Source organism: Tupaia chinensis, unplaced genomic scaffold (assembly GCF_000334495.1).
Source record: "Tupaia chinensis unplaced genomic scaffold, TupChi_1.0 Scaffold138757_1, whole genome shotgun sequence".
Taxonomy (NCBI): domain Eukaryota; kingdom Metazoa; phylum Chordata; class Mammalia; order Scandentia; family Tupaiidae; genus Tupaia; species Tupaia belangeri.
In genome coordinates this window covers 1,155,200-1,173,728 of record NW_006198649.1, presented here as the reverse complement: position 1 = coordinate 1,173,728, position 18,529 = coordinate 1,155,200, and the positions used below count along the sequence as shown (strand labels likewise).

The 18,529-nt window shown below is 37.1% G+C and overlaps 1 protein-coding gene across 1 annotated transcript in view; it reads right to left on the bottom strand.

Moving 5' to 3' along the window:
- The window catches only part of LRP1B (LDL receptor related protein 1B), a 1,871,701-nt gene that overhangs the window by 1,852,125 nt on the left and 1,047 nt on the right, over window positions 1-18,529 (bottom strand). Inside the window, exon 2 of the mRNA XM_027765590.1 lies at window positions 8,736-8,786. Within this exon, the coding sequence (XP_027621391.1) occupies window positions 8,736-8,786 (51 nt within the window). The remainder of the gene's footprint in view (window positions 1-8,735; window positions 8,787-18,529) is intronic.

The following is an 18,529-nucleotide window of genomic DNA, read 5'->3' as shown; positions in this document are numbered from 1 at the left end:
TCCCTACGTTTTCCATCCCTTCAGAATACTGGGCATGCAAATATACCTTGCTTTCCTTCAGGGACTGAGATTTGAACCTCAGTAGGCCATGTGGAATCTGATCTTCTCTGTACAATGGTTAACTGCTGCATTATGGGGCCTGCCCTATAACATTAGTTTCTTTTTTTTTTGGAGAGATTTTCACTGTACGGCGCGTGCACTCGCCAGACAGACAGAGAGAGACATAGAGACAGAAAGTGAGAAATCACCCCCAGGGGGAATGGTCACGCCGCAATCCCTTCTCCTCCATTCTCCTCTCAGGATCTTGGGCACGCACGCACACGCGCCCGGCGTGAGTTTTAAGCCACCGGGTCCGGGACACGAACCATGGTCGACTATGTGGGAGTCCAGCGACAGCCATTACGCTAACTGCTGGTTCCCACATTAGTTTTAATATAGGTCAGTAGGAAAGCATGTAGAAGAAAATCTCCAGGTAAAGGGTGATTGATTTTTTTTTTTTTTCTCTTAAGATGGATGACATTAAGGAGGTTTTTCAGCTGGAACAAACAAACAAACAAAAATCCCAAAGACAGGAATTGATGTATAGAAGATAAAGAAGTTGACTCCTAGAATGAAATTCTTGAGAAATGAAGGAAGTTAACATCCAGTACACAGTGACAGGCCTGCCACCAAAGGAAACTCCTTTAGGGGTACTGTTGGACAGCTGAGCAGATGAGTGTAGATGATGTAAGAAACTAGAGGAGCTATGACAGAGCTGACCAACAAGAATGCAAAGGAGAATTTATTAAAGAGGCTGTGTGGCTACATTGGTACTTGACAATATTGAGGGTCCATTTGGGATTTGCTGCCATAGGAAGTGAGTCAAATCAATAAAGTTACATATAATTATTTTTAAGTAATAGTGAAAGGTTCAGTACATGCAAAATTTAAGAGGTAAAGGTTCTGATGAATGGGGAAATTCAGAAAAAGAGAGATTGTTGGAAGTGAATATGAACAGCAATCTAGAAAGAAATTGAGGCCTAATTAAGGAGGAAAGAGGGAGAGGAGGAAAACTATGGTCGACATGGGAGTACTTAAACAGTATGATTTCTTGTATGAATCAAGATACTTTCACTCGCATAACTATCTTGAAAAAATGATCTCATCAAGTGAAATGGGCCTATATCTATCATTGAAAGGACCAGACACAGGATTAGGGGAAGGAATTCAGGAACAGAGGGAGGGAGGGAGGGAAGTTAAAAGAGAAATATTTATTTATTTATTTATTTATTTATTTATTTATTTATTTATTTATTGTTTTTTGTTTTTGTTTTTGGTTTTTTTTGAGTGGTTTTTGCTATAGGGCACGTGCACTCGCCAGAAAGACAGAGAGAGAGAGAGAGACAGAAAGCAAGAAATCACCCTCCAGGGGAGATGGCCACACCACAGTCCTTTCTCCTCCATTCTCCTCTTGGGATCTTGGGCACGCACACACACGTAGCTGTTGTGAATTTAAGCCACCAGGTCCCAACTCCAACCAGGTCAACTACATGGGAGTCCAGTGACATAGCCCTTAAGCCAACTGCTGGCTCCCCCCACTTTTTTTTTTTTTAATTTTTAAAATTTTGCCACAAGGTATGTGAGCTTGCAGGAGAAAGACATGGAGAGAGAAAGAGAGAAAGAGAGAGAGAGGGAGAAAGATGGAGAGGAAAAGGGAAATCTCCCTCGGGACTTACGGTCATGCTGCAATCCCTTCTCCTCCATATCTCCCCCTCTTTGGGACCTTCCTCACATACACACATGTGCCTGGCATGCTTCTCAAGGTGCCAGGTCCAGGACTCAAACAGTGCTGTAGGCCATGTAGGATCCAGTCAACTTAATTACCAGGCAACAGACTAGCTTGAAAGAGAAATGTATTTATTTGAAGAAATCAGACTTATTGACAAATAAAAGAGCAACTATCCAACATACAGTACTTTCAACTGAACTACTACTGAAAATTCTCAGGTAAAGATAAATACTACATAATTACATCTCTATATTAAAAAAATCTATGCACTTGGGACCAGCAGTTGGCGTCATGGCTATGTTGCTGGACACCCACATAGTTGAGCCCTGGACTTGGCAGCTTAAACTCACACAGGGCATGTGTGCGTGTCCGAGATCCCAAGAGGAGAATGGAGGAGAAGGGATTTGTAGGGTAGCCACCTCCCCACCCCAAGGGATGATTTCCTCGCTTTCTGTCTCTGTCTCTCTCTGTCTTTCTGGTGAGTGCAGACACCCTATAGCAAAAGCTTCTTAAAACTAACAAAAACAAAACAAAACAAAAAACTCTGTACTCAGTTAAATCTAGTAGTAAATACCCATCAAATAATCAAGTAAGGTATTGTTTAGCTACCAAAGCTATATGAAGATTTCCTCCTATCTTTTTTTCCCATCACAAAATATTTTCCAATTTTTTTTTTTTTTTTTAGAGATTTTTACTATAGGGCGCATTTGCTTGCCAGACAGAGAGAGATGATAAAAAGTGAGAAATCACCCCCCAGGGGGAATAGTCAGGCTGCAATCCCTTCTCCTCCATTCTCCCCTTGGGATCTTGGGCACACACGCACACATGCCCAGTGTGAGTTTTAAGCCACCATGTCCAGGACGTGAACCACGGTCGACTACATGGGAGTCCAGCGACATAGCCATTATGCTAACTCCTGGTCCCCCAATTTCTTGTCTAATAAAAAACTTAGACATATTGGGTCTCTAGGAAATTTATGACACATTTTTCCATAGAAAAATAAAGAAAAATACATCATGACTTTCATGATAACCTAATATTAGAAGTACCAATGAAATGAATTTCTGAGTTAGATAAATACTGATGACTATGGGTACTATATTAAAATTCATTTAAGAATGCATTTTCAAACAATTCTTATTGCATATTATTATAACAAATATGATCATACTCAATGAAGCATGTAGTGGCTTCCAGTTTGAAAGGCTGGGAGATCATAGCTTCTAAACAATGTCTTCCATTTTCTACTGAATTATCTATAAGTTTGGGAGTCTGTAATAGTGCTATTTAGAACTCGTTGCACAAATATAAAAATAGGGCACAAGTCAGGCTTGAGATTTTAAAAAAACCTGGCTTTGAATTTCTTTCTTTTTTCCTAGCCACATCAATAGTTTAAAGTCCTAATTTCTCACCTATAAACCAGTACACTATAGTACACTATATCTATGCTTATAAAGTAGTCAAATCTAAATCAAATATTGCATAGAAAGCTTTAGGCCAATCAACAGCAGTTCATTCTAAGAAGTAAAATTAGTGGAACCAGCAGATTGTGCAATGGTTATGTCATTGGGCTCCCATGTAGTCAGATGTTGTTGGAGTCCTGGACCCAGTGGCTTAAAACTCATGCCAGGTGCATATGTGTGGGTGTCCAACATCCCAAGAGGAGAATGGAGGAGAAGGGATTGTGGTATGGTCATTCCTGCGGAGGTAAGTTCTCACTTTGTATCACTCTGTCTCTCCAGCAAGCACACGTTCCCTATGGCAAAAATCTCTTAAAAAAAAAAAAAGGAAAATAGTGGCACAGCATTAAAGTTAGTATTAGCATTTATTCTTTTTCCAAGTCCCAAAAGGAATATATAAAAATCAGCAAAATCAGAACAGGACAATGTTCTCTAGGAAACTTTGAGAAATTGTAATGTATGGAGAGGGAGAAGCAAAGACTCACAATTGCTAACAAAATATTGAAAGAGAAGAACAAAGTTGGAAGACTGACAGTACCTGACTTCAAGGCTTACCGTGAAGCTATAGTAATAAAGACTGTGGAGTTGGCAAAAGAATACACAAATACTGTAGATCAATAAAACAGAATAGAGAACACAGAAATCAATCAACTGAACCTTCACAAAGGAGCAAAGGCAATACAATGGATACAATGAAGCAAAAATCATCTTTTCACAAATGGTATTGGAACAACTGGACATTCCCTGCTTAAAAGAAAAGAAAAGAAAAGAAAAGAAAAGAAAAGAAAAGAAAAGAAAAGAAAAGAAAAGAAAAGAACAAAGAAAAGAAAAGAAAAGAAAAAGAAAAAGAAAAAGAATGTGGATTCAGACCTTACAACCTTCACAAAAAATAACTCAAAGTAGCTGATAGACCCAAATGTAAAACATGAAACTATAAAACTCCTAGTTTTTAACACAGGAGAAAGCTTAGATGACCTCGTGTATAGTGATAAAACCCCAGAGGCACGACCATGAGAGAAATCACTGGTAAGGCCCAGTTCTGAGGCACAGCTGTGGAACTGCATTGTGAAATTCTGGACCCTATGGAAGATTGGTGTTTTGTTCCCAGAGTAACCTGCACATGCCGGGCACACGCCCATGCTCATGATCCTGGCTGGCTGAAAGGCGGAGATTGTGAGGATCTCATGGGGTGAGACCCTGTTGGGGATGCTCGTCCTTATCATGAAAGAAAGAATTACACTTGTTTTTTTTTTTTTTTTAAAGAAATAATTGGTAAGCTAGTCCTTGTTCAAATTAAAATCCTTTACTCTGCAAAAGACAAGTTAGGACAATGAGAAAATAAGACCTACACCAGGAGAAAAATATTTGCAAAAGAAATAGCTAACAAAAGATAGTTACACAAATTATACAAAGAACTCTTAAAACTCAACAATAAGAAAACAAACAACCTCATTACAAAATAGGCCAAAGACTTAAACAGACACTTCACCAAAAATGTTATATTTACAGGTGGCAAATAAGCACATGAAAAGACTCCACACTTTATGTGTCATCAAAGAAATGCAAATTAAAACAACAGGAAGATATCACTACATACCCACTAGATTGACCAAAACCCAGAGCAGAGACAACACCAAATACATGCTGACACATGGAGTAACTGGAGCTCTCACTCATGGTGGGAATGTAAAGTGATAATGGCCTCTTTGGAAGACAACTTGTTAAGTTACTTACAAAAATAAACATTTGTATCATATAATCCAACAATCCCACACCTTGGTATTTGTCTATGGAGTTGAAAACTTGTGTATACAAAAGAAAATCACATGGATGATTATAGTGGCTTTATTTATACCTGCTAAAACTTGGAAGCAATCAAGATGTCTTTGAGCAGGTGAGTGGATAAATCATGGTATGTTAAGACAATGGAATTTCTTTCAGAGCTAAAGAAATGTGCTGTAGAACCATGGAAAGACATGTAGAGAATTTCAGTGCTTATTACTGAGTGGGAGAAGCCAATACGTGAAGGCACATACTGTGCAGTTGCAGTCATATGACATTCTGGAAACGCTGAAACCATGGAGACAGTAAAAAGATTGCCTGGAGTTGAGGAGGGGGGCAAGAATGAACAGGTAGAGCACAGAGTTTTTAAGGTAGTGAAAATACTTACAGGATACTATCCTGATGGATACATGTTACACATGTGTTTAAACCCACAGAATGTACATCAGCAAGAGTTAACCCTAATGCAAACTATGGCCTTTGGGTGACTATGATGTGGCAATGACACTTCATCAGTTAACAAATGTACCACTCTGGTGAGGGTGTTGATAATGGAGGTAGCGGGGAGAGGGGAGGTATGTGGAAAATTCTCTGTACTTTCCTCTCAATTTTGCCATGCAAATAAAATTGCTCTTATTAAATAAGTCTTTAAACAATTAAGTGTGTGGGGTAGCAGATGGCAGGGAGGTTAAGGCACTGGATCCCACATGGCCAACTGAGCCCTGGACCCAGAGGCTTGAAAATCATGCCAGGCACGTAGGTGCTTGTGTGCCTAAAATCCTGAGAGGAGAATTGAGGAAAAGGGATTGTGGTGTTGCCAGCTCTCCTGGAGGATGATTTCTCATTTTCTCTCTATTTCTATGAGCACAGACATCCTATAGCAAAAATAGATAAATAAGTGTCAATAAGAAAACTGTAATTATTTAAAATTGATGTGTGGAATTATTACCTAATGACATTATAATACAAATCCCAGTCTAGAAAAAAGAAGAGAGAATTTTCATAATCTTTTTTCCCTTTTAACAAACTATTTGTTTTCCATTTTCTGAATTGTGAAGAAAGGAACAGTTATGTAATAACTAGTACAAGGGATAGCTGGTAACCTAATATAGAAAGAAACCAAAAAAAGGTTAAGATTATGGTATAATAAAAAATAAATTTTAAAGTGGTAGAGTTCTTATAAAAGGTAGGTTTATGTGCACATTTTTAAAACTTATACCTTTTCTACATAATATAAAAAAGAAGGCAAAACTCAACTGGACTTCTAAGTCAAGATGACCAGTACTTTTGTTTAGAGAGAGGGGTACAGGGGCTTCTTTGGTATCAATAACACCCTGTTTCTTTATTGGTGGGATACACATTCAGTTCGTGATAGTGCACTTTTAGGTCTACAAATGAAAGTATTTTTTTTTAAGTCCTCAAAAAACTGTGCCTTATGTTCTTAGAGACAGAACAATAATACCCCACCCCGCCCCCCCAATGCGTAATACAAGGCTTCTTTTATTTTTTGGGGGGCGCAGGAAGTTTTTGCTTTAGGGCGCATGCACTCGCCAGACAGAGAGAGACAGAGAGATAGAAAGTGAGAAATCACCCCCAGAGGGCATGGCCACGCCGCAATCCCTTCTCCTCCATTCTCCTCTCGGGATCTTGGACATGCACGCACACGTGCTCGGCGTGAGTTTAAACCACCGGGTCCAGGACGTGAACCGCAGTCAACTACATGGGAGTCCAGTGACATAGCCATTACACTAACTGCTGGTCCCAACACAAGGCTTCTTGAAGAGCTCATAAAAATGCATGTTATAAGAAAAAACTATGCATGGATTTCAATCTTTTTCTCCAGAATAAACTCATATTTTAGTTCCAGTTTTCCATGAATTTACTTGAAGTCCTCATTTCATAAATACTAACACTACCCAACTTTAAGACTTAACATGAAGGTACGCAATAATGCTAGTGTGATACTGGCAAAAGAAAAGACAAATACAGTAGCTGACTGAAATGTCCACATGACAATCCACTTTAGCCTTCCCTTTCAGATCTATAGCTAATTATATTGGTTTATTGATAAGAGGAAGCAAAATACTTTTGTCATGGATATTGCAGTTAAAATGTTGACATATGTTTTCCCAAGCAAATTTTGATGACCTACTATGTGCATATAGAAATCTGAATCAATGTGTAGCTAAAGGTTTCTTATTTCAAATTTTACAAATTTTGAATCTGTGAACTTTAAAAACTTTTAAGAGACTACATAAAAATTGTTTAGCTGAGAAGATATTGGTGTTAATTTTCTTTTGCCCATCTTCCTGTTGATGACATTGATTATCCCATTATGATCACAGGCATAGTGATGTAAGGAAATGATTTATTTTTAAGCTTCCTAAGTAAACAAGTTGATACTAAAGTTCCATTTTGTGTGTTTCTGCATGAGTATGTCTGTGTGTGTATATGTGTGTCTGTGCTTTAATCATCTGTCTTTATGGCTCTGAAGTAGATAAAGACTCAGAATACTTGTAATCTTGTAAACTAGACACAGCATTTTAAATGTTTATCGTCAGAACATGCCCACTGGCAGATGGTGGCATGCCATTTTAGAGCCACCTAGAGGCACAAAAATTGTCCCATGTTTTTCATTTTGGCAGATGCACATGCCCCTTTGGCAAACTTTAGAAAATAACTAAAAGACTTACACCTCCAAAACAGATTGTATTTATAGAGGGATATGTGCAGTTCAACAGGGGTGGTGCTATAGAGGGATTTCAGAATCAATACAATCAAATGTGTAGTGTAGTTGGCATTAAACTTTGGATATGAAATTAGCTAAACTGCTTTACTGTGTATCTGCTCTACTTAAAGCATTTTAATGAATCCTCAGTGATTATTTTCAGAGAAGTATTAAAACAAATTTTAATGAATTAATGAATTCCAAATAACTTACTTTAAATAAAATTGAAGGTCAAATTCCATACAGAGTTCAATCCTCAGTTATAACATTTTTTTTAATTATTCACGTGTTTTAATCTAGCATATTGATACTTGGGGAACATGATATCTGCTCCTGGGCCAGTAGGTGGCATGGTAGTTAAGGTGGCTGAATCCCAAATGGCAAATTGAGTTGTTCCCACACTGGAAAAGTGGCTTGAAAAACATGCCAGTTGTGTGTTCATGCGTGCCCAGAATCCTGGAAAGGGAATGGAAGAGAAGAGATTGCCATTGCTGTAAGGCCATCCCTCTGCGGGTGATTTCTTATTTTGCCTCTCCTCTTTCTCTCTGTCTCTGTCCTGCAAGAGCCACGTGCCCTATAGCAAAAACTAACAACAAGAACAAAAAATCAAGCTACTCCTTTTTAAAAAATTAATTCATTTATTAATTTATTAATTTATTTATTTTAATTTGACCAGAGAGGCACAGAGTGAGAGACAGAGAGAGAGGGAAAATGAGAAAGCAAGCCTCCAGCTCTGAGACTCAAACCATGGTCAACCATATGGCAGTCCAACACCCTTAACTACCATGCTACCTGTCGGCCCCAAAACTACTCCATTTTAAACCCAAATGTGATTATAATTTTTTAAAGTCACTGTAGTCATCAGATGTCCCCATCACTTTTTAAAATTTCCCTCTCCCTTTTCCACATTTTCAAAAGTACTATCTTTTATAAATTCTTTAAAATCTTTTTTCTTGTCCTCTTATTTATCTGTCAAAGAGGAAATAGGAATATTTACCTAAGAGCAACACTTTCAGACTTATAGGCTTAGAATTATCTTTAATGTACCCTAAGAGATGAGAGGGAAGTCATATTCGGTTAATGAATCTTATAAGCTAAAACATCCAGATGGCTTAGATAAGACAAATGCTAATATTTCCACGTATGAGGTTGGATACTGAATATTTAGGCATTGGAGGACATACAGTATCTGCAACGACTACCCAACTCTGCCATTTCAGTGCAAAATCAGTCACAGACAGCACATACAGGAATGAGCATGGCTATGCAATTATGCAATTTCCTATTCTCTCCTCACTTCTTGGATGCATCAATGGCTTGCCCAGGTAGGCTCCAGATTTTCCTGACCCCTAATTAAAACTTACTACTTCTCTGACTTCTTCTCGCTAGGCCTGTTAGGTGCCTAATTGGCTAAAATGGTGAGTTTAGATGAGGTAGGAGTAGCAGTTAAGCTTAGAAATTGCAACTTGAATTTTAATAACTTTCTTTCTATTACAAAAGTAATGAAACATACTGCAGCAAATCTGGAAATTATGGAAACTTGTAAAGGGAGAAATCAAAATTGTTAAGAGTATCTATTGTTACTGTTTACAGAAAATTTGCAAATTAATGTTCAAACTTGATTCTATGGCACATATTATTTAAATGTTATTTGTTCTCTCATGTTAGTAATACTTATTTTCAACCTTAGTAAATATTTATATACTTGTGGCTTTGTTAAGCAATTAAAAAATTCTATTGAATGTTTTACTAAGTGATAATCTTTAATCTGGACATTGAGGACAGAGCAATAAATAAAACATATAAGACTCCTTTTCTCATAGAGCTTACATTATTACAGGGGAGATAAAACATGTAAATAAGATAAACTTGGCTTATAAAAGAGCTATACCCACAATAAAGTAACTAACATGACAGTGACTAGAAGTTGTAAAGATACTGTGAATTTTTGCTTTTAATCTCGTATAATTAAAATAAATCATGTGTAAAATGAATTATAAATGATTTATTAGTTACATAAATATATATGCAAATTTCTTTTTTTCTTTAGAGAGAGATTTTTTTTTTTTTTTGCCATAGGGCATGTGCACTAGCCAGAAGGACAGAGAGATACAGAGAGAAAGAAAGTGAGAAATCATCCCCCTGAGGGGATGGCCACTCCGCAATCACTTTTCATCCATTCTCTCCAGGTTTTGGGCACACATGAACATGTACCCAGCTAAAGTTTAAGTCATCAAGTCAGGACTCAAACCAAGGTTGACTATATAGGAGTCCAGCAATGTAACTATTATGCCATCTGCTATCTCTATATGCCCAAATTTCTATTACTATCTTCCAAGTAAGTTCTTAGTAATGGAATGGCTGGGACAAGGCATATGCCCATTATTAAATGCATTATTTATTTATTTATTAAAATATATATTACCAAATATCAACTGTAAACATATAACCATGTAAGCTTTCACCAACAGATAAGATTACACAATTATAAATGTTTGACTGCCAAATGGAAGGCTTTATGCTTGCAAATACTATGTGATGTCAATTTCAACACTCCTTTGAGATGAGTATTACCTGTAATATTTCCATCTTATAAATGAAGAACATAACGTTAGAAAGGTTGAGAAAACAATCAAAGCAATATGGCAATTATGGTAGACCCAGAGCACAACAGACTGTGTTCACTCTTTTTTTGTTTTTCTTTGAGAGGTTTTTCTATAGGGCACATGTGCTTGCCAGAAAGACAGAGAGAGAAATAGAGACAGAAATTTCTATTACTATCTTCCAAGTAAGTTCTTAGTAATGGAATGGCTGGGACAAGGCATATGCCCATTATTAAATGCATTATTTATTTATTTATTAAAATATATATTACCAAATATCAACTGTAAACATATAACCATGTAAGCTTTCACCAACAGATAAGATTACACAATTATAAATGTTTGACTGCCAAATGGAAGGCTTTATGCTTGCAAATACTATGTGATGTCAATTTCAACACTCCTTTGAGATGAGTATTACCTGTAATATTTCCATCTTATAAATGAAGAACATAACGTTAGAAAGGTTGAGAAAACAATCAAAGCAATATGGCAATTATGGTAGACCCAGAGCACAACAGACTGTGTTCACTCTTTTTTTGTTTTTCTTTGAGAGGTTTTTCTATAGGGCACATGTGCTTGCCAGAAAGACAGAGAGAGAAATAGAGACAGAAAGCGAGAAATCACCCCCCCCCAGGGGGATGGCCACACTGCAATCCCTTCTCTTCCATTCTCCTCTTGGGATCTTGGGCACGCATGCACACGCACCCAGCATGAGTTTAAGCCACTAGGTCTGGGAGTCGAACTGCGGTTAACTACATGGGAGTCCAGCAACATAGCCATTACGCCAGCTGCTGGTCCCAGAGTTCATACTTATTATCCATTTTTTTGTTAGGCTTTTTAAAAAATATCAGAGTATGAAGAGCTTATTAAAACACCGAGAATATTTAAAAGCATTGGTTTAGGCCTAGCCAAAGATCAATCCCTGAAAGGGGATGTTGAAGGATATACATACCTTGCTGGCAAACCATTTCTACATTTGACTGTTCCAAAGGTCAACAATAAGGAAATGATCTGTGTCTATTGCTCAGGTTTAAGACTGAGCACTCAAATAAATATAAGGAAGGTTTTAAAAATAGGAGTAACTTTCTTATTAAGACAATGAATTACAAGGATGCAGACTAAAATCTAAAATCTAACAAAAGTAATGACTTTTTGTTTTGTTTTGTTTTTGTGATATGGTGTGTGTACTAGCCAGAGAGAGAAGACAGTGAGAAAGAAAAGTGGGGAATCACTCCCCAGGAGAGATGACCATGCGGTAATCCCTTCTCCTGCATTCTCCTTTAGGATTTGAGGCACACGTGCACACATGCCTGACGTGATTTTCAAACCACCAGATCCAAGACGCAAACTGCATGTGGCCATGAGGGTGTCCAGTGCCTTAACCATCATGCCAACAGCTGGACGCAAAAGTAATGAACTTTTAATTTAGTTTGGGTGGATGTTTAGTTTTTTTAGCCATAATTTTCTGAATCTCATCAAGAATGTGCCCTAACTAACCTAAATCTACCACAAGGATTCCATCTCTTGCACAGAGTAACCAGTTCAGGCACTTAAATTGGTTTAATCAGGTTAAAGTCTCAGACTTGTTTTCCACCTCTAGACAAGGTATTTATATACACTTTCTTGTAGTCCCAGGGACAGATGGTTGTTATTTGTGCTCATCAGTGGATGACACAGAACCATAGCAGAGAGAAGACAAGAAACACAGTAGAAGTAACAACTATTATCTTTAAAATGACCCACTAGCTGGCAGAGTAAAGCGACCCTACAATTGTGTTTTCTGTTGAACGTAATACAGGAATATCTAACTGGTAGGCCTACTGCGTGTGTAGTAATACCATATACATTATAGACATAGAAGCTGTTCATAAAAATCCAGTTAAATTTTCTTATAACCAGTGGATGACTGATGGCTGATGTACAGCTTTCCATCTCTGATATGAATGATACTCTTGCCAACTAGGACTTAATATATTTCTCCCACTTATTGTAGTTAATTAAAAACCAAGAAATAAAATAAAGGGACTATTTCTTACATTTTTCTTTGGTAAAACTAAATATTTAAAAATATATTGGGTTGTCGAGAAAGTCATGATGCATTTTTGCATAGAAAAAGATAGAAAAATGCATCATGAGTTTCCCGATGACCTAATATATGCATAAAAGTCCCGCTTATCTGCAGTTTCACTTTCTGCAGTTTCAGTTACCAGCAATCAACTATAGTCCAAAAATATTAAATGAGAAATCACAGAAATAAATAATTTTTAACTCTGAAGTTATGTGCTGTTCCGAATAGTGTGATGAAATCTTGTACCATCTCTATCTGTTCCCCCTTGTCCAGCATATCCATGCCATATATGTTACCTGCCTGTTGACCATTCAGTAGTCATCACGGTGATCAGATTTTTAAAAAACCATATATATATATATATATGTTATATATTAAGTTTGGTTCTGTCTGAATTTCAGGCATCCACTATGGGTTTTGGATCAGATTCTTGATTCTTGTGGGTATGGCGAGAAGCTGATTGATTACTGTACAGTATCCTGGTTTATTTGAAAGAAAAGTTTGTTATAGCCGTCTCTAAAGCAAGTCACCCTGGTCTCTTTATGAAACAGTGATTCAGAGGAATTATGGGCTGGGATAAGTGAAAGAAGGCACTAGCTTTAGTTAATGCACTGCCAAGTTGACATCCATTAAGGTCATTCACCCTGCTACACAATGTTTATGTCAAATCCGTAGGTGAGATTGAAAGTGTCTTACAAATAAGGTGATAAAAAGTGTGTTACTACTGTTATCCCCAAAATCTCAGACAGATTTTTTAATGTCCATCTGACTTACACATTTTCAGTCCTATTAAAATTCAATAAATTTTGGTAAGATCGAATACTACCAGTTAATCATGACATTAAATTACAACAGCTAAAAGTTTTCAAGTACTGGATTTCCACATGAGTTAAAATGTCTTATAACTGAACATAAAATGAGTTAAAATGTCTTATAACTGAGCACTTAATGACATAATAATATATACATACATACACATATGTATTATATCCTGGCATCACTCAGTGAGAAAAAACACACGCCACTTTTTCTAAACAATATTAATCACAAATGCACCTAAAGTATATAAGCTCATTGATTTTCAAGTTACATTTTATGGCTTTTTTTCTTTTTTTTAAAGAAACTAGGAAACTTTTGGTGTTCTTTTATCTCAGTAGGTATAACAAAACATACAGGAAATTTAGAAAAACAATAAGTAGCATAACTTAGGGAATTTTATTTATAGATTTTTATCCAAGATAGGTGAAATTAGAATGTTAAAAATATTTCAAATTAATCATGGAATATCAATAATTTCATGAAAATTCACTATACAAACCCACATACCTAATTTTTTTAAAGACAGAATCTCACTTTGTCGGAATCCTTTTGGCTTATATATTTTTTATTTTTAATTTCTTATTTATATTTCATTGTTATGCATCTTTTTTTTTTAAGTTTTGCTAAAGGGTGCTTGCTTTTACAGAGTGAAACAGAGAGAGAGAAAAAGTCAGAAAGAAGCCTTGAGTGGGTATAGCCACACTGCAATCTTTCTATTCTCTTTTACAGATTTTTGGCAAGCATGCACATACACCTGGAGTGTCTTTCAAGCCACTAGGTCCAGAACTTGAGCCACACAGTCAGCCAGGTGGGATCTAGCTACCTCAACCACCATGCCACCAGCTGGCCGTGTTGCACATCTTTATGGTAAACTATATGGTTTTTCAAATTGCACATGCAATGTGCATTAATCACATAAAGGATATTATCATTATACATCTTCTTGAATGAAGAACCTTGCACTCTTGCGCCTGTTAAATGCTTTTTTCCCTAGTGCTCCTACCCACACCTCACCATCCACCTACCCTCCATACAACCTCTGGTATCTACAGTGGTCCTCTCTGCTTTTATCTCTGGATCATTCAATTTCTTCCACAGAGTGAAAACAAAAATTGTTACATATTTCAAGTTGAGATATATAGTGTTTGCTTTTCATAATATGTTTTATATCACTTAGCGTGAAATCTTATATGTTTGTCCACTTTGTATCAAATGACAGAGCCTTGCTGGCCTTTATTGCTAAATAATATTCTTCCTGGATATGTGACACATTTTAATCCAATAGTAAGTGGTTGAAAAACAACGTGGAAGCTCCTCAAAAATTTAGAAGTAAACATTCATATGACACAGTAATCCTACTCTAGGTAACTATCCAAAAGATAGGAAAGCATTCAGTCGGAAAGACACTTGGATCTCTATCTGCAGCCTGAGGCTTTGGAGTCACTGAGTCTCTGGGCACTAACCATGTCAGGCCTACAGGCTGGACCAGAATCAAGGTGGCCCACCTATGCGGTTCCAGCCTGCAATGCACTGTCTTAGCAGTGCATATGATGCTGGCTGGGCCCACGCATCTGTATTTATATAGAAAAGGGAATAGCTGAATTTTAGACTCAAAATACAAAACTAAGGGGATTTTTTAAAAAATACAAAATGTTTCAGTGATAAAATTGTGTTTATGCACTTATGTGTACTTTTCATAAAGATAGCTTAGTTGATTAAGGTATCTGTATCTATCTATCTATCTATCTATCTATCTATCTATCTATCTATCATCTATTTTAAAGAGAGACTTTTGTATAGGGAGTATGTGTTCACTGGAAAGACAGACAAAAAGCAAGAAATCACCCCCTGTGTGGATGACCACGCCAGAGTCCCTTGTGCTCCTTTCTCCTCTTGGAATTTTGGGCACTTGTATCTGGTGTGAGTTTTAAGCCACTGAGTTTGGGACTCAAACCCTGTCAACTATGTGGGAGTCTTGAAATGTAACCATTATGCTATCTGCTGATCTCAACAATATATATGTTTTAAATATGGTCACAAAAGTGACCTAAAAATGGTTTTATACTACATTTAGTTCAATTCCTATTTTACCTCTTTTCTAATACATTTAAAGAAGTTAATTTCATTTTGGAGAGCTCGACTTCTAATTCAGCAATGATTTTTTTTTTTTAAATAAATGAAGTTATATAAGCAAAATGGATTCTTTAGCATTGTTATATAAATGGGCCAAAAATGACCTCTGTGTACAGACCTCTAGATTGTTCATTACTTTACAGCAGGCTGTGACCTGTTAGCTCAAAAGCTAGCCAGTACTAAATCAGGTTTTCACACAAGAAATTGTTTTAAACAAATCAAAGAAGCAGAATTTTAGCCATGTAGTAACTTCCTGTTTTGCCATTCAAGAAACTACATGCAACATCTACTAGCCATAGATGAGGTAAGCAGGGCCTCCATTTAGACTGTGTGTTGCTGCTGGCCATTGGAGCTCTGAAAACATGAGATCCTTCCACTGTCCTTTGAGAGGCATTGGATAGACACATAAGGTCTCTGTCTGTCTTCCTCCTTTAGAGATATATCTCTGATGATTTGAGTCTCTAGATACTCTCATGTCAGGAGGAACTGATCCCAATGCCATCTCTCAAAACAGTATCAAAATTAAACTAGTATGTGCTATTGCCACTTTATGATCATATATTTTTTCCTAGACCAGCCTTCAAAACTCAAAACCCCTACGTGCATGCACTGCATATAAATTTATTTACCCATTATTAGCAACCTATTTAAAGTTTCCTTTACACTGATTTGTCCTCTGAATTTGTCTTTCCTTCTCTATAAAATAAATCTCCACATATTCTGAAATGCAGCTATCATATTTCCTCTGAGTCTTCTAGAACAAACATGATAATGGCAATTTGGGGCACTTTTTCATCTTGGTTTTCATCTATACATACACTTTGCTTTGTTGATATCCCTTTCAGAGTGATGTCAACTACTGATCACTCACAGGTGTTGGTTTCTGGTACGGTGAAAGCTAGGGCGTTTTATGTATCATTCCACTAATTATTATGTACAATGCCAACACCAAAGTAGGCCTTAATACTATGAAATTACACCTGCTAATATACCCCTTTGTATATTTGGTCAATATTCTCTGTTGGTGTCTCGAAATTTAGAGTTGAGGGTTTGTTTATTGATAAAAATTAACAACAGTACAATGAAAGGGGCAACTTTCTGATCAAATAGCAACTGAAAAAGGGTGGGGATTAGGAAACCAGCAGTTGGCATAATGGCTATATTGCTGGACTCCCAGGTAGTGGACCACAGTTCAAGTCCTGGACCTGGTGGCTTAAACTTATGCCTAGTGCATGTGTGCACATGCCCAAAATCCTGAGAAGAGAATGGAGGAGAAGGGATTGTGGCATGGCCATTCCCCATGGCGCCGGGTGGGGGGAGGGATTTCTCGCTTTCCATCTCTCCATCTGTCTGGCGAGTGCATGCACTCTACAGCAAAAACCCCTCCAAAAAAAAAAAAAAAAAAGGTGGGGATTAATCATCCGAAAACACTAAGGAATAAGAAAGACTGATAGAGCTAAGAAACTTCTATAAAAACTGTGAGAAACTCAGAAGCTATTGGGGAAGAGTGGAAAGGGAGTTATTATTCAGTGGGTTGAAGGAGTTCACAATTCGCTACCTCCAAACAGCAAGCATTCAGTATATTGATTATTCTGAATTACAAGCACTTACAGTTGGTACAAAATCAATTTGACCTTAACCTATTTTCTTAAAAGCAGAAGACAAAATTCTCATGTGAAAGATGCCCTTCTTATACTAAAAGGAAAATAGTATTTTTACAATCTAGAATGGAAACTTGATGGGTCCAGCAGGTAGCATGGTGTTAAGGTGCTGGACTCCCACATGGCTGACTGCAGTTCAAGTCCCAGTTCTGGTGCCTTACTTTTTCTGTCTCTCTCCCATTTCTCTCTCTCTCTCTTCTCTGGTGACTGCACATGCCCTGTAGCAAATTAAATAATAATAATAATAATAATAATAATAATAAAAGTTAAACAAGTAATTCTTTAAAAAATGGAAACTTGAGGCTAAAAGAAATCTGCACAAACAAAAACCCTTTTAGACTATTCCTTTATATATATATATATTCCACTCTCTGTCTTTGGGTCTTCATTTCCTTATGATAGCTCACATGCCACAGAACTTGTGTTAAATAAATTTGTATGTTATAATGCTATTAATCTGTTTTAATGTCAACTTGAGTCCCAGACCCAGCAAGAAAATGCTAAGAGGGTAAAGGTGAAGCTTTGCCTTCCCTACAAGGGATAGAGTTTCAGTTTCACATGCTGAAAAGAATTCTGGAGACAGGTTAGTAATGACAGTTCAGTAACAGTGTGAATGTATTTTATGCTGCTAAACTGTGTACTTAAAAATGATTTAGATCAGAAATTTTATGTTATGCATATTTTACCACAATTATGGAAATGGGAAACTTGAGGATTTTACCACAATTTTGGTCAAATTGGAGGGAAAAAATAGAAATTTTGAGGAACTCACAGCTGTTTATTAGACCTTACTTGAGTTTTGGGTTAGATGCTGAGTATCAGTAAAACAAAAAAGTTGATTTGTATAGAGAAGGCATGGGGATGATATATCTTTTCTTTTCTTGCCCTAAAAATAGGCAGGTAAATCCTTGCCAATCCCATGACATTGATGCTGAAAAATAGCCAGACCAAGCCAGCACTGCCAGTAGACAACAATTATGGGGACTTAGGAATACCCTCTGATAAACAAGAGGCAATAGCTTGCTTAAAAATTTTTCCCTAGGATGGACCTAGTGGGTTGGGTGTTAAGAGAGCCAGATTCCACATGGTGGTTTGAATCCTGGCCCCATTGGCTTGGAAAATATATGGGCCTTGTGACTGTGCATGCCTCAAATCCTAACAGGTTGAAAATATGGGAGAGAAGGGTTTGCAGTGTGACTATACTCCATAGGACAGTACTTTCTTCCTCTACCTCTCTGTCTCTTTGTCTCTCTCTGGTGAGCACATGCACCTTCTGGCAAAACACCAAAAACAGAAACATAAAAACTGGACCCTAAGATTTCTACCTCACCTCACCCTAGCAGAATCAAATTTTGTTAATTATAGACAAAATTGACCCCATTGGGAAAGAGAAATATCAGAGGTCGGTGTAAAAGAAGTTTCCAATAGTGGTAGGGTTGCCATTGAGATCAAAGCACTAACTGTAAGTGGCTGTAAAGTCGAAGTTATATTGCTTAGAGTCAAT